Genomic DNA, 14,822 nt, shown 5'->3' with positions numbered 1-14,822 from the left:
CACTGCTCCCAGCCCCCCCAGTACGCCCCGGAAAGGGGATGGGAGGTGGGGACAGTGGGAGGGTAATGCCTGTCCCCTGGAGGATGGCCCTGGCCACCGCGCATCGCTGGATTTTCCCCCAGCACAAGGATGGGGCTGGGCTGGCAAAGGACCAGAAGGTGCCAAGGCCGGATCCTGCTGCCCCAGCCAAGGAGTATGAGTGGCTGGACATCACTGATCCACCAGTAAACCCCACACAACACTTGGCTTGGTTTTTCTTGCAGGGACTATTGTTTTTTTAATTTGCCAGTGACCAGGAGGATCCCTGGGGATGGAGGACTTGACAGGCCATGCCATCCCACCACCGGATGGGTGGTCCCACCTCAGCCAGAAGTGTTGGGGAAAAACCATTTTAGCCCCGTACCAATGACTGGGAAAACCAGGTTTCACCCCACTGGGCTTTCTCTGTCGTGGGTGGAGCTGCGGAGCAGCACTGGGACTTTTGCACAGATGGGGACCACCACACTGGACCATCTTACCTTGCTCTACATTCTCCACTGTCCCATACTGAGCTAACAGGCCATCCAGCACCTGGGGAGAGAGCAGCAAAGGTGAGGTGGGCAGGAGAGGCTGTTGGACAGGCAGGGGGAGAGCCTTCTTCACGCACAGACACCATCCAAAGAGCCAATGTCACCCAACTGCTTAAACGCCTTCACCCACCGCCTGCATCCCACGATCCCAATGATGCCCCACTGCTCAAAGCTGCCCATGGCTCCAGGACCCAAAAGCAGGCAGGAGATGGAGGCCAGTTCACGCTCCACCTCCCTCCTGGGGTTACTGGGAAGGTAAAGGGTGGCAGACCACACGCTCCAGCAGCACAGCTCATACTGCTTGGCACGACTGATGGAGGAGGAGATTCATTTTAGGAGGCTTTTAGGATTGTTCACTTCTTACCTCCCACTGCAGGTCAGGGGGGATGTTTCGGATCTGGATCTTTCTGCTCCTGCAAAGACAAAGCCCTGGGTTAGGGTCTGTGGACACGCCGCAGCAGGAGGGCAAAGGCTTTCTAGGAACCTGGTGAGAGCATCCTGCTTCCCCAGGCTGTGCTGGAGCAGGTCAGCCCTGGAGAAAGCCATTCCTCCCAGCCTTGCCCCCATCACCTTCCACCGGGGTCGAAGTTGTCTCGGGAACGCTCCCTCCTCATGCTGGCTGCCAGGTTTCCAAGGAAACCTCCTGAAATGAGCATCTGCAGAGGCACAGCCGCACAGGCACGGCCAAGATGCACGCGCACCCCTGACCACACTGCTCCAGGCTGGTTGGCTGCGGGGGGACAAGGGGACAGGACCCCAAGACCCATCACAGCTCTCCAAAGATTCATAGATTCATAGATTGGTCCAGGCCGGAAGGGACCTCCAAAGGTCATCTAGTCCGACCTCCCCGCAGTCAGCAGGGACACCCCCAACTAGACCAGGTTGCCCAGGGCCTCGTCGAGCTTCACCTTGAATATCTCAAGGGAAGGGGCCTCAACCACCTCCCTGGGCAACCTGTTCCAGTGTTCCACCACCCTCATGGTAAAGAATTTTTTCCTAATATCCAATCTAAATCTCCCCTTCTCCAGCTTAAAACCATTGCCCCTCGTCCTGTCGCTGCAGGCCTTTGGAAACAGACCCTCCCCAGCCTTCCTGTAGGCCCCCCTCAGGTACTGGAAGGCCGCTATGAGGTCTCCCCGGAGCCTCCTTTTTTCCAAGCTAAACAACCCCAGCTCCCTCAGTCTGTCCTCATAGGAGAGGTGCTCCAGCCCCCTGATCATTTTGGTGGCCCTCCTCTGGACCCGCTCCATCAGGTCCATGTCCTTTCTATATTGAGGGCTCCAGACCTGCACACAGTACTCCAGGTGAGGTCTCACCAGAGCAGAGTAAAGTGGCAGAATCACCTCTCTGGATCTGCTGGCAACACTTCTTTTGATGCAGCCCAGGATGTGATTGGCCTTTTGGGCTGCGAGAGCACATTGCCTGCTCATGTCCAGCTTCTCGTCAATCAGCACCCCCAAGTCCCTTTCCTCAGGGCTGCTTTCTAATACCTCATCCCCCAGGCTGTATTTATACTGAGGATTGTTTCTTCCCAGGTGCAGAATCCTGCACTTGCTTTTGTTGAACCTCATGAGGTTCATCTGGGCCCACCTCTCCAGCCTGTCCAGGTCCCTCTGAATGACATCCCGTCCCTCCGGTGTATCGACAACACCACACAGCTTGGTGTCATCTGCAAACTTGCTGATGGTGCTCTCAATCCCTCTGTCTATGTCTTTGATAAAAATGTTAAACAGTACTGGTCCCAGGACGGACCCTTGAGGGACACCACTAGTCACTGCTCTCCATCTGGACTTAAAGCCATTGAGTACCACCCTCTGGGTGCGACCATTCACCCAATTCCTTATCCACCGAACTGTCCACCCATCAAATCCGTATCCCCCCAATTTGGCAAGTAGAATGTTGTGAGGAACTGTGTCAAAGGCCTTACAGAAGTCCAGATAGATTACATCCATAGGTCGCCCTTTGTCTACTGACCTAGTCACTTCATCATAGAAGGCCACTAGGTTAGTCAGGCAGGACTTGCCCCTAGTAAAGCCATGTTGGCTGTCCTGAATCATCCCCCTGTCCTCCATGTGCCCAAGCATGGCATCCAGAAGGATCTGTTCCATGATCTTCCCAGGCACAGAGGTGAGGCTGACAGGTCGGTAGTTCCCAGGGTAAGATGCGTCCTGCTGATGTCCACCACTTCCCAGCAACATGGGGCTGCTTTCCGTGGGGAAACATAAATACATATGCTCAGAGGCCTGCCCTTGGAGATGACCAGCACACCCAATGTTGCCTGGTTGCACTCCCAACCAGGCTGTGGTTGCACTCCTAACCTCACATGGTGGCACTCCCAGCCTCACATGGTGGCACTCCCAGCCTCACCGCGGTGCAGGCTCAGGACATGGCTGCACAGGAAGCGTTGCAAAGGCTTCCCAAGAGGTAACGATCACCCAGAACCTCCCCAGCCTGGCTGCAAGAAGATGTGCTTGGGCAGCAGGGAGCTTCAAGACACTCAAGTCCATGCAGGATCCAGCCAAGCCATGAACTCATCCGCTGTTCACCCAGACCAGCATTCATAATCCCGTTTGCAGTCAATCAGCTCCAACCAAAGCAGTGTCCTGTCTTCTCACCTGGTCCAGCTCTGATGCTGTGAGCAGAGCAGAGCAGCACCACATCTCCCAACATCCAAAGTAAGTTTTCCAACTGAGCCACCCCACACGCACAGCCGGATTTTGGGAGTCAATAAGCAGCTGGAAGCTGGTTTTGTGAAGCTTTGCCCTTCCTTGGGACGAACTCAAGGAAGACGCTTGGAAGGACTGGTACCACCAGCCTGAATGCTGGGGACACACAAGCAGCCACCAGCAGTCCCAGCAGACAGCCAGCAACAAACAGGGGCTTCGGGCCAAATCCTGCAGGATGAGCCCTGCAGGAGGAGGCAGGAGGAGCTCAGCCATCAACACCCTGGTTCCACCAGCGGTGTCCAACAGGTGGAAAATGAGACCTTCAAACTTTAGCCCATGCTACTTGTTGCAGAGGCGCACCCTGAACCTCTGCACTCTCCAAACAATTTTGGTCTATAAAGAGCTTCTAAGGTAGTTTGGGGCCAAACACTGGGGGCAGGGAGGAAATGTGGGGCACAGTAGGAACCAGAGGAAAGGCTGGTCCGTGCAGACCCAAAGCAGCCAGGGCTGGGGAGAGCCATGCACAGCAGCACTGGAGGTTGGTGTGCTCCAGACACGATCCTTCTGTCCCTACAGCAGCAGCACGTTCCGCTTGCTCCTGATTTAATAGCACAGGACAACCAGAACCTTGTGATGGACAACCATCTGCCCTGTGAAACATGAATTCGGGGTGCAGCATGAGCAACACAACTATAAGGATGCTGGTGAATACGTGCAGCAATCTGGGGCATCTGCCCCACGTGCAGCAGATAAAACACAGGATCCAAGCAAGAAAAGGACGGCAGGGAAAGGATGTTTCTGGAGATGTGAGCTGTGAGAGCAAAACAAAATCCACAGCTCGTCCCACGAGAAGGACCACGGTCAAGCAAAGCAGCTGAAATCATCAAGGAACCTCGTATCTCATGGTGCTGCTCAAACAGGTATGGTCAGCGGTGTGATCAGCAATGGACAACAAACCGTACACTCGCATCCAGCCGAGGATCCAGTGCTCAATAAAACCCTGCGTGGGTTTGACAGTCAGCCTCCCCAGGCCAGCCCCTGCTGGATCCTCCTCCAGGTATCCTGTGCACGGCCATCCTTGCTGAACGGTCACCTCCCACCATGGCCAAGAACCCTGCCTGGTTCGTGACCTGCCCCCTGTGCCGCTTGTCTCTGCTGGGATGGCTCTGCCCGTCAAAAGAAATCAGTCACAGCAAAAAAGCAGGGAAGCCAGAGCTAGAGAAAATAGTCCTCTCCTGCAGCGCTACCAAACCGCTCTCCTCCAGCAGCCATGGACTCCTTCCGTCCCCAGCTGCCACCAGGGACTTCAGCGTTGGGCAGCTATAAGATCCTTGCGAGGCAAGGAGCAAGATTCATCCCACCCTATCCTATCCCATCGCATCCAACTCCATCCCATCCCTCCCCATCTCACTCCATCCCGTTCAACCCCATTCCACTCCATCCTATCCCATCCCACCCTACCCCAGCCAGCCCACCCCATCCAACTCCATCCCATCCCATCTATCCCAGCCAACTCCACCCTAACCCATCTCACCCCATCTCATCCAACCCCATCCCACACTATCCTGTGCTACCCCATCCCACCCATCCCATCCTAGAATCACAGAATAGTCTGGGTTGGAAGGGGCCTTTCAAGGCCATCTAGTTCCCCCCTGCTGCCATAGACAAGGACATCTTCAACCAGATCAGGTTGCTCAGAGCCCCATCCAACCTGACCTGGAATGTTTGCAGGGATGGGGCATCTCCCACCTCTCTGGGCAACCTGGGCCAGTGTTTCACCACCCTCAACGTAAAAAAATTGTAACTTGTGTAAATCTTCCCTCTTTTAGTTTGAAACCATTAGTCCTTGTTATATCATGACAGGCCCTACTAGATAGTCCCTCCCCATCTTTCTTACAACCCCCCTTTACGTACTGAAAGGCTGCAATAAGGTCTCCTCGGAGCCTTCTCTTCTCCAGGCTGAACCCCCCCAACTCTCTCAGTCTGTCCTCACCGCAGAGGGGCTCCAGCCCTCCTGCTCCATCCCACTCTATCCTACCCTGCCTCATCCCACCCCACCCCATCCCCAAGCCATTCCCACCCCACTCCATGAAGGGAGTGCCCAGGTTCAGTCCCAGGAGGTGCTCAGCTCCCACAGGAACCACTCCTGCCTGCTCCAAGACATGCATCCTGCTCCCGAGCCGACCAGCGGCACCCTGTGAGGCTGGTTTGCCTGAGCAAACCCCAGCCCTAGCGCCAGCGAGACTCAAACCATTAAAGCTTTCCAGAAAAAAGCTCTTCTCAGCTCTGAAAGCCCAACCAAAGCCCAGGACCAGCCTCCCCCCACTGGCAGAGAGTGCTGGACGTGCTGCCCAGTTACTTCTACCACCTTCCAGCCCCAAAACAGAACGGGTGGCACCTTCACCTGCCTTATGCCAAGATGCCACCACATCGCTACAACCATCCTCCTCCTCCAGCCTGGGAACCATCAATGCCCACCCACGCTACAGGCTGGGCCATGGAGAAGCCACCCTCCTTTTGGGGTTTATTTGGCTTGGCTCACCTTGTCACCGGGGCCGAGCAGCCCAGGGGACATAGGGCATTTTGAAACAGCTCATCCAAGAGAAGCCCAGCTGGATGCGGTCCCCTCGCCATGGTGTCGGGAGCGACTCTAGAAAAGCCTCTGCCTTGAATTGACTTGCACCTGGGCATCATCTTCCTACTCCTCCACCAAGGGAGATGCCAGGGCAGCCCCGGTCCCCCCAGGTGCTGCCTCACCCAAAGAGAAGGACCACGGCAAGGTGCCACGTAACCCAAATCCTCAACGTGACGCTACAGCGTAGTCCCGCTTCCGAGGTCCACCTGAGCTGATGCAGAGCATCCAAAGACACCCAAACGGGGCTCAAGGCTTCACTCCCACCACCTGGCAGGTCTCCCACCATCTCACTGTCACCGCTCAGCATTTAAAATAAGCTTATTATTCCTCCTGGCTATATTTTTTATAGCTCTTGAAGTTCTCCACCCGGTTGAAGCGGTGCTGGACCACGCGCAGTCATTGCTGACGGAGTGATAGACGTACATCCGGGGCCACGATGGATGGATGTGTTACTCCCAGGGCTGGGGTAGGGACCATACACGGTCCTTGCAGGACAGAGCTCAAGGCCAGCCTCCTCCAACACCACTCCCGGGAGGACTTTGGGGCAGAAAACCCCTTCATTTTCATTTTCCTCGCTCCTCCCGGAACCTGGGAGATGAGGGAGTGATTTCGGCACACGCACACAACCCCCGGCGCAGGACCTCGTGACGAAGGCAGCGGCCACATTTCACCCAACCTGTTTTGCAGCAGGTTGGTAGGAATTTTAATAATAAAAAATAAATAAATCATAATAACCAGTAACTACAGGCACGGAGTTTGTGGAAAAATACTTAATTATGTGGTGCAACTGGCCCTGCCATAGCGAGCTGCCCTCAGATAACCACGAGAGCCGTGTCCTTCTGCATCACCCTCCTGCTCTTCCCTCCCTGCACGTACCCACCAGCCATCTCGGTGCCCAGCCCAGGAGAGAATGCCCGGTGTTAACCCAGCATCTGCCTCAACTGCTAAAGAAACCAGATTTCTATAGGTTCACCTCAATTCAGCCCTGCTGAATTCAACCAAAAACGGTCCTGCGTAGTAGCGGCTATCCCAGCCTGAGGAGGAAACATCTCCTCCATCCCAGAGCTGGGTTTCGGGTACCACGTGCTGGCCAGCATCACATGCAGGATGAAGGAGCCAGCTCGAAGGGAGGCTGTAAATTGGGTTCGTGAAATAGTTCACGGCGGAGCTGTGCTGTATTTCATACATCCCTTAGACCGAAATCGTGAGGTCGACGTCTCAACCGTGCAGGGAAAGGGGACGGAAAAACCCACGGCCACCCGTGCCCCACCAGCATCACCAGCTGATGTCCACGGACAAGAGCTTCACGTGCCCTGTGCAGATACCTATACTTGCTGACATCAAGCAAGATGATGCAAAGATGATGCAAAACAGAAGATGCCTTAAAACTTGTGGTTTATTCCCCAGAATCGGGTGAATTGGGGTGGTTTTGGCACACGTTTCCCCTTCCAGCGGCCCGGATATGCAGCGGTACTCACACGGCTTTGTGGCTTCCCCTCCCAGAGCTTCCACGGAAATAAGGGGTAACAGCCACCCCCAAAATCCAGGGACACAGAGGTGGAAGAATGAAGATGAGACAACGCTGTGTCTCAGGAAAACAAGGAAAACAAGACACCAAACACCCTGCCCAACCTCCACGGGCCCTCCCCATGTTTGCCCATCCTTCCCCTGCCCATCCGGCTTCACCTCCATGGACCCCCCACCACCTTCTACTCTCCTTATCCAGAGGGGCTTCACCTCCACGGACCACCCACCATCCCCACCACCTTCTACTCTCCTTATCCAGAGGGGCTTCACCTCTGTGGACCACCCACCACCCCCCACCACCTTCTACTCTCCTTATCCAGAGGGGCTTCACCTCTGTGGACCACCCACCATCCCCACCACCTCCTGCTCCAGAGGGGCTGCACCTGCACCTCCACCTCCCCTCCCAGGAGTGAACCAGAAATTCCATTTCACCAAGCTGGCTTAAATATGAGCCTTATGAGGGGGTGGAAGGTTCGGCTTCACCACTCTTTGCCCTAAAATTGAGTATTTTTTTTTCTATTCAAGCTCTGTAATATCTTACTGTAATAAAGCCATAAAGGGATTTTATCACCTTCCACCTCAGATCCACTCAGGGCAGAGAAAACACTGTGTGGCAGCTCCTATTTAAATAAAAATCAGTTTTAAAGAGAACTGGGCTGGGCAGGGGTGGGGAAAGAGAGGGCAAACATACTGGAAACCAAGAGTCCCCCTGGCGGCCTTGCCGCCTTTATGAAATTTTTGTCCCAGGCAAGAAAACACCTCCAGGAAATGATGCTCATCATCAGGTGGGGACCAAACTCAGTCCCACCTCAGTTTTTCAGAGCCAGCAGCTTGGAGCCAGCGGCGGGCACACTCCCCAAGCCAGGCAGGGAAGAAAGCACCTGTTGGGTTTGCCTCTCTTGATTATTATTATTATTATTATAGGTTTGTTTTTTTTTTTTTGGACTATCGGGGTCATCATCATCAAGTTTTGCTCTCGCCCAACCCCACCCAGCAGCGGATCTTAATGAGCAACGGCTCCGTCAGCGCCGGGCTGGATAAGCATTAAAGAGCTGCCCCAGTTTCAACCAGTTGCCAAGAGCATCGCGGATGTGTCTGCTCCAGTTCCCCTCCCAGCCCGGGGGCTTTGCCTTGACGCTCTTAAGGAATTAAAATCCGTTCATGGCTAAAGCCCTGTCCTCTTCTGCAGGACGAACAACCTGCCCAGGGATGGGGCCGGTGGGGGGCGGCACGTGATGGATCCAGCCCCCATCAGCTGGGGGTGTATTAACAATAGGGAGGAATGGGAAATAACCTCCCATCTGTCACGGCTTTCCAGGATTAAGGCGGGGGGGGGGGGGGGGGGGGCGGGGAAAGGGGGGGAAAAAAAAAAAGGGACTGGTGGGAAAAAAAACTGGGGGGAAATATAGAAGGGGGGAAATAAAACGGGGAAATAAAAGGGGGGAATCTATATAAAGAGGGGAATCTATATAAAGGAGGGGAAATAAAGGGGGCAAATAAAAGGGAGGAATAAAAGGGGGGGAATATATAAAGGAAGGGAAATAAAGAGGGAGGAATATGAAGGGAGGGAATATAAAGGTGGAAATACATAAAGGGGGGGAAATACATAAAGGGGGGGAGTAAAGGGAGGGAAATATAGAAGGGGGAGTAAAGAGGGGAGGATAAAGGAGGGGGAATAAAGGGGAGGGGGAATAAAGAGGGGGGGAAATAAAGGGGGGGAAAATAAAGAGGGGTAAAAGGTGGGGGAAAGAGGGGAGAAGAGGGAAGGGGGAAGAAGGCAGCCCCCGTATCCCCGTTTCAACATGGGGAGGAAGGGGAAAACCAAGCCCGGTGCAGGATCCAGCCCGGCACGCTGCCAGCCCTGCTGTGGCCAGGCACCCCGTGCTCCTGTCCTCTGCTACCCAAAGCCACCCACTGTCCCCCCCAGCCCCAGCACCTGCCTCTTCCCGAGGAGGGAGGGCAGGCAGGGCATCAACGCCACAGCCAACGGGGCAGAAGGGCGAGTTCACACCGCTGGAGGAACCATAAAACGACAAAAATAACTGGTAATTAATGGCCTTGGTGACCCCCCCCTGCATCCTCCACGGCCTGTCCCGCGTGTCGATGCCACCCCATTCCAGTCCCTGCCTCTCGATGTCACCCCGCTGCCATCCCCAATGCCACTCTGCTCCCATCCCCGATGTCACCCCCGCTCCCATCCCCGCACCCCAACAGGTGGCGAAGAACCAAGCGAAAGGCGGCGAAAGAAAAATAAACCAACTGGGAAGCCACCAGCTCCCAGTTCACCCACAGCCCAAAACAGATAAAATAAAACGAGTGACGGCGTCGCACCCAGCAATAACAAGCGCCGGAGTCTGACTGGGAAAGGATCATCTCCAAGGGGTTTCTCCTGGTTTTTCCACAGGGAACAGCATCCAGGAGCTATGGGAAACCCAGTGGGGAGCAGGAGGGGGTTTCCCCATGCCTGATCCCTCCAGCATCGCCCTGGCAATGCCATATTTGTGTGTGTATATATATATACAAACACATATAAATATGTATAAAAATACATATAAATATATACAAATATATACAAAGTATCCTTTTTAATAAACATATTTTAAAGTATCTTTTATATATAGTAAAAGTATAGTGTCATATATATAGTATCTTTATATATAGTATCTTTATATATAGTATCTTTTACTTATATATACATAAAAGATACTAAATAATAATGAATCTTTTAGGATTTAAAGTAATTTATACAAACTGAAAAGACACTAAAAGATATTAAATATGTACATCTAAGAGCTGGACCGGGACTGAGAGCAGCCCCTCTTCTAGGACTCTGAATTCCACCCGAAATCCAGCGTAACCCAACATACACCACACACCAGAACACCTCCGGCAAGTTTAATTCTCTGGGCGAAGGGAAGCAAACCCTCCCCACGCTGCGGCCGGAGAAAGATCTGTTCTGGCTCTTTAAGTTTCTCTAATTTAGTTTTTTTTTTTAAATTAAAGATATTTTTGAAGTTCAGAGATACGAGAAGGGGAACGCCAGGGGAGCGTTTTCTCTGCCCCTCGGGTGTATTTATAGACGCGCAGGTGAAGAGGGGCTGGTGGCTTTTCCTGGCAAAGCAACCGGTTTGCACAAGGATTTCCTCGCCCCTAATTAAGCACCTCATCGATGACAAGCAATTAAGAATAAGGCCAGAAACGATGGGCTGCCCATGGGGAAACGAGAGGGCTCGTACATTTATTCCAAGCCTTAACCTCCCCAGCATTTCGGTTTAAAAACAAAGAGGTGAGGGAAAATAAATAAATAAAGCGAAAATACACGGAAACGAGAACTGAATTGATGCCTGAGAGAGGAAACTTATTTAAGGATAATACCTTTTGAAATAGGAGAAAATCCTGAAGATCCCATAAAAATCAGCAAAGCTGCTCATCGCTACCCCTCCAGCGACCGCCGCCTGGGGCAAAACCACCCAAGTTCTGCCATTTACTAAAAGAGCCAAATTTTTTTTTTTTAATATTATAGAGATTTCCAGCCTCCCCCTCCGCACTCTTCACACGTCCCTCCTGCTTTTATTTCTCACTGCTGAAAATCCTGGCAGAAGCAGAAATTCAAAGGCACCTTCGCGATCGGGCACCTGGACATTTCCCTGGTTTGACGACATTAAACAGGGCTTCGCTACTTATGAAACTCATCATTTTTATCCAGTCCTTGGATAAAAGTCACTATTGGAGTGGAGTTTTACTTTCCATATTTCACAACCCATCCCAATATTTTTTTTTTTTTTTTTTTTTACACCTTTCTTTCCCATTAACAGGATTGTCAGAGACTTCAGGGATGCACAACCAACAGCGATGCTCCCCTCACCGCCACGCTCCGGATACAAAACACTCTCGAAGCAGGATTGCATCGCCCCTGCTTTAAGCACGGGGAAGTATTCTCTGCTCCCGCCGAATTTCAAAATCAATTTAAAAATTAATATTTAAAATTTTTTAAATGTTGATTAAAAAAAAAAAGAACCAAAACAGGGTGATTTTTTTTTCTTTTCTTTCATTCTCCAAGGCGCGATACAGAATATACAAGGGGAGGGGGAAAAAAAAACACAATCGAGACACTGTTGGCTCCTTCCTATAGGAGCCCAAAGCAGCAGAACGGCTGATTTTTAACTCCTGAGAGGCAGATCCGGGGGAGCGGGCAGGATTCCCGCTCCTTCCCATCTCCCGCAGGCTGAACTCCTGCCTTCGGAGAAACAGCAACAACCCCCTGCCAGCAGCTCCCGGCGGCACCTCGAGGAAATCTCTGCCCTACGTCCAGATGTCGGGGCTCTTTTCCAGCCCATTTCTTACCGAACCGGATTTATAGGCATATAAATCCATCGGGAAATTGTATTTGGTTCTAAAAATCCAGCTCCACAGGTGAACGCGGGCATCGGCACCTCCTGCTTCCCATCCCCGTGACGCAGAAACGCCGGGGGACCAGAGCCAAGAGGGGCTCGGGTTCCCCAAACCCCATTAAAACATAAATTCATTTTTTTTTTTACTCGATGGAGCCCCCTTGAAATCTCACCACCTCCCTGGGACTCGACTGCAACTACAAAAACTGGATTTTCTACACATTTAAAGGAGTGGGGGGGGGGGGGCATAAAAACATGACCACATGAGGCTCTGTTCCCTGCCAAAAATCACATTGCAAAAATAAAATCTATAACCTACCGAGGCAAAGACACGGCCCCCACAACTGGATATATTAATATAAAGCACTATATATACATATATATATATTTTTTTTTTTTTTTAGCTGTGAAAAACAGATATCAGCTTAAATTCGATCTCAATCATCTGAGGAAACTTGGGAGCCGAGCCGGAATAGAAAACTTGGAGCCAGCCGAAAACAGACTGATGCAAAATAAATCAGCATTTATTTCTGGGCTGTTTAAATGTCTTTTTATTTTAATTTTTTTTCCCCCTTTTGAAACTCGGAAAGAAAAGCAGCAGCACCCCAGCCCGACGGAGAATTTAGGTAAAGATTAATTCCTTGTTTACATCCCCTTCGTACACAGTAAAGGTCAAGTCCCATACAATCTTCCCAAACTCCCAATTTCTGGCTCCGTCATTCCTAAAAACCCCCCCGGCAGCCCAGCCGGAGGCTGCTGCAGAGATTTGGCTTAGAAATATGACAATTGGGATTTATTTGAAATTTTTCGGGGGCTTGTTTTTTTAAGAGTTTTTAAGGTAAAGAGAGCGTGTGATCCCTGACGGAGAAGAAATCCCGCTCCGGCACACGTGATGCCGGGCACGAGCCGTTCCCCCCACCGAGCCTCAATTACACAACAGCGTTTCCCCCCCCCCCACATCCCCCCTCGCCCCGTAATTTCTTAATTTCAAAATTAATAATCCCAACGTCAATCACGGGCCAAACCTCTGGGCCAAACCACCGCAAATTCCCCAGGCTGGGGTATTTTTCCGGGCCTTTTATCCCAATAGATGTTGGGGACACACACACACACACACACACGTCTCGGGAGAAGGCAGCTACGCAACGCGGTCCCGGGTTGGGTTTTGTGTGACACGAGCGCGCCCCGACACCTGAGCAAAAGGAGAGGGCGCGCTTCGACGCAACATAGAACTAGAATATAAAACTAGAACATAAAACTAGATAGAATATATAGTTTCTGGCTTCTCTGGCGGCGCAAAGGGGGGGTCTGGGAGGGGCAAATTGCCGAATTCCTGATTAAAAACAGTATCATCTGCTGCGCGCCACCTCCTTGGGTGTAAATCCCACGGAGAAAGCGGAGGGGAAAGGGGGGTTTTCTGGCTTTTTTTTCCCCTCCAAAAGCAGCCGTTTTCCGCTGGGCCCGGCGGGGGGGGACACCCCCCGGGCCCCCCCGGGCCCCCCGTGGGGGTGGATGCCGGCCCGTGGGAGCGCTGCGTGGGCCGGGAGCTCCCTTCCCCCGCCTCCGCTTTCCGGAGCGAAAGTAAAACCCGGTGGGGCTCCCGCCTTCATCCCCCCCCTCCTCCTCCTCCTCCTCCTCCTTCCCTTTCCCGTTCCCGGTACCCCCCCTCCCCCCCACCCATACCCGGGTGGGATAGGGGCTTGGGGGGGGGGGCGGTGATGGCGAGGGGTTTACCTGAGCTTTTTGGGCACGGAATAATCCACCTCCATCACTTTGCCGTGCAGCTCCACTTTCCCTGCGGAGACAAGCGGGGTGCTCAGCATCACCCCGGGGGCAGACCGCACCCCCCCCCAACCATCCCCGTCCCGTACCACCCCCCCCTCTCCATCCTCCACCCCCCCCCCCCCCCCCAACCCCCCCCTCCCGGTACCCGCCCTGCCGGTACCCTGCCTGCGCTGCCGCCGCCGCCGCCGGCCCCCAGCCGCCCCTTCGGCCGCCTTTTGCTCCGCTCCCCCGGGGAGTTGGGACCGGGCACCTCGTAAAATGCTTCCCGAGGGGGAGCGGGTGCCGGGGGGGCGGCGGGTCGGGGGGCTCGCAGCCCGCTCGCCTCTTAATAAAATCGAAGAAAAAAATCAGCGAAAAATCGGCGGGGTTGGAAAGAGCCGGGGCGGCCGCGGGGAAGGGAACGGGAAAGGGGGGGGGGGGGAGACAGCGGAGCGGCGGGGATGGTCGGGGACGAGGGGTCAGGGGATGGGGGAGCCCCGGAGAGGGGTGTGGGGGGGATGCGGGAGGAAGGCGGGGGGGGCGGGGGAGGGGGGGTGTGCGGGTCTTGGCTTACCCGAGAGGGTCTCGATAGCCCGGATGGCCCAATTTTGGTCCGGGTAATCCACGAAGGCGTAGCCGGACTTGAGCAGGACCTGGCCGGCCAGGGGCAGCTTCCTCTCCCCGAAAAGCTGCTTGAGGTCCTCGGCGGTGGCGGCGGGGCTGAGGTTCCCGATGTACAGCTTGTTCATCCTCCGGCGCTTCATGGGGGGAGAGAGACCCCCCTCTCTCCCCCCCCCCCCACCCCCGCCGCCGCCGCCGCCTCCCCTCTCCCCCGGCTCCTCCCCGGTAAGGGACGGCGGGGACGGGAGGGTAACGGCTCTGCGCCACCCGCCCTGTCCCCAAAGCCCCGGTCCCGGCCCCGGCAGGAGCCTGCAACGGCGGCGGGCAGCGGGAGGAGCCGCGCCGAGCCCAGCCCGGCCCGCCTTCCCCCCCCGCCGGCGCGGCCAGCCCGGCCCCGAGGCCGCCCCGTCGGGTGGCGGGGCTGGCGAGCAGGTGGAGCCGCAGAGACAGCGATCCTCCCCCGCCGTGGGGATGTCCCCGCCACGGGGGGAACGGGACGGGGGATGGGGAGGGGGACACCGGAGTCAGGTCCCCTCCCCGGGGGCGGGGGGGGGCACAGAGGCCGGAGAAGCGGCTGTCCCCGGGGACCCGCGGAGAGGGGTCCCAGCCCATCTCAGAAGGGGCACCCCAACGCCTCTGCCCGCCAGCC

At 54.5% G+C, this 14,822-nt stretch overlaps 1 protein-coding gene across 4 annotated transcripts in view; it reads right to left on the bottom strand.

Annotated features, from left to right (window-relative positions):
* Positions 1-14,316, bottom strand: part of IGF2BP2 (insulin like growth factor 2 mRNA binding protein 2) — a 30,682-nt gene extending 16,366 nt beyond the window's left edge. For 2 of the 4 annotated variants that reach the window (XM_074152958.1, XM_074152959.1), the window contains exons 1-4: positions 14,127-14,316; positions 13,523-13,583; positions 934-982; positions 519-570 (exon numbers count right to left, since the gene is read on the bottom strand). In XM_074152958.1, the coding sequence (XP_074009059.1) occupies positions 519-570; positions 934-982; positions 13,523-13,583; positions 14,127-14,316 (352 nt within the window). The remainder of the gene's footprint in view (positions 1-518; positions 571-933; positions 983-13,522; positions 13,584-14,126) is intronic. The other 2 variants (XM_074152960.1, XM_074152961.1) reach the window with 1 other exon arrangement.
* Between the last annotated feature and the right edge of the window lie 506 nt (positions 14,317-14,822).

Source organism: Numenius arquata, chromosome 9, assembly GCF_964106895.1.
Source record: "Numenius arquata chromosome 9, bNumArq3.hap1.1, whole genome shotgun sequence".
Taxonomy (NCBI): domain Eukaryota; kingdom Metazoa; phylum Chordata; class Aves; order Charadriiformes; family Scolopacidae; genus Numenius; species Numenius arquata.
The sequence above is the reverse complement of the archived record's forward strand: the minus strand, read 5'-3'. Positions and strand labels throughout refer to the sequence as shown.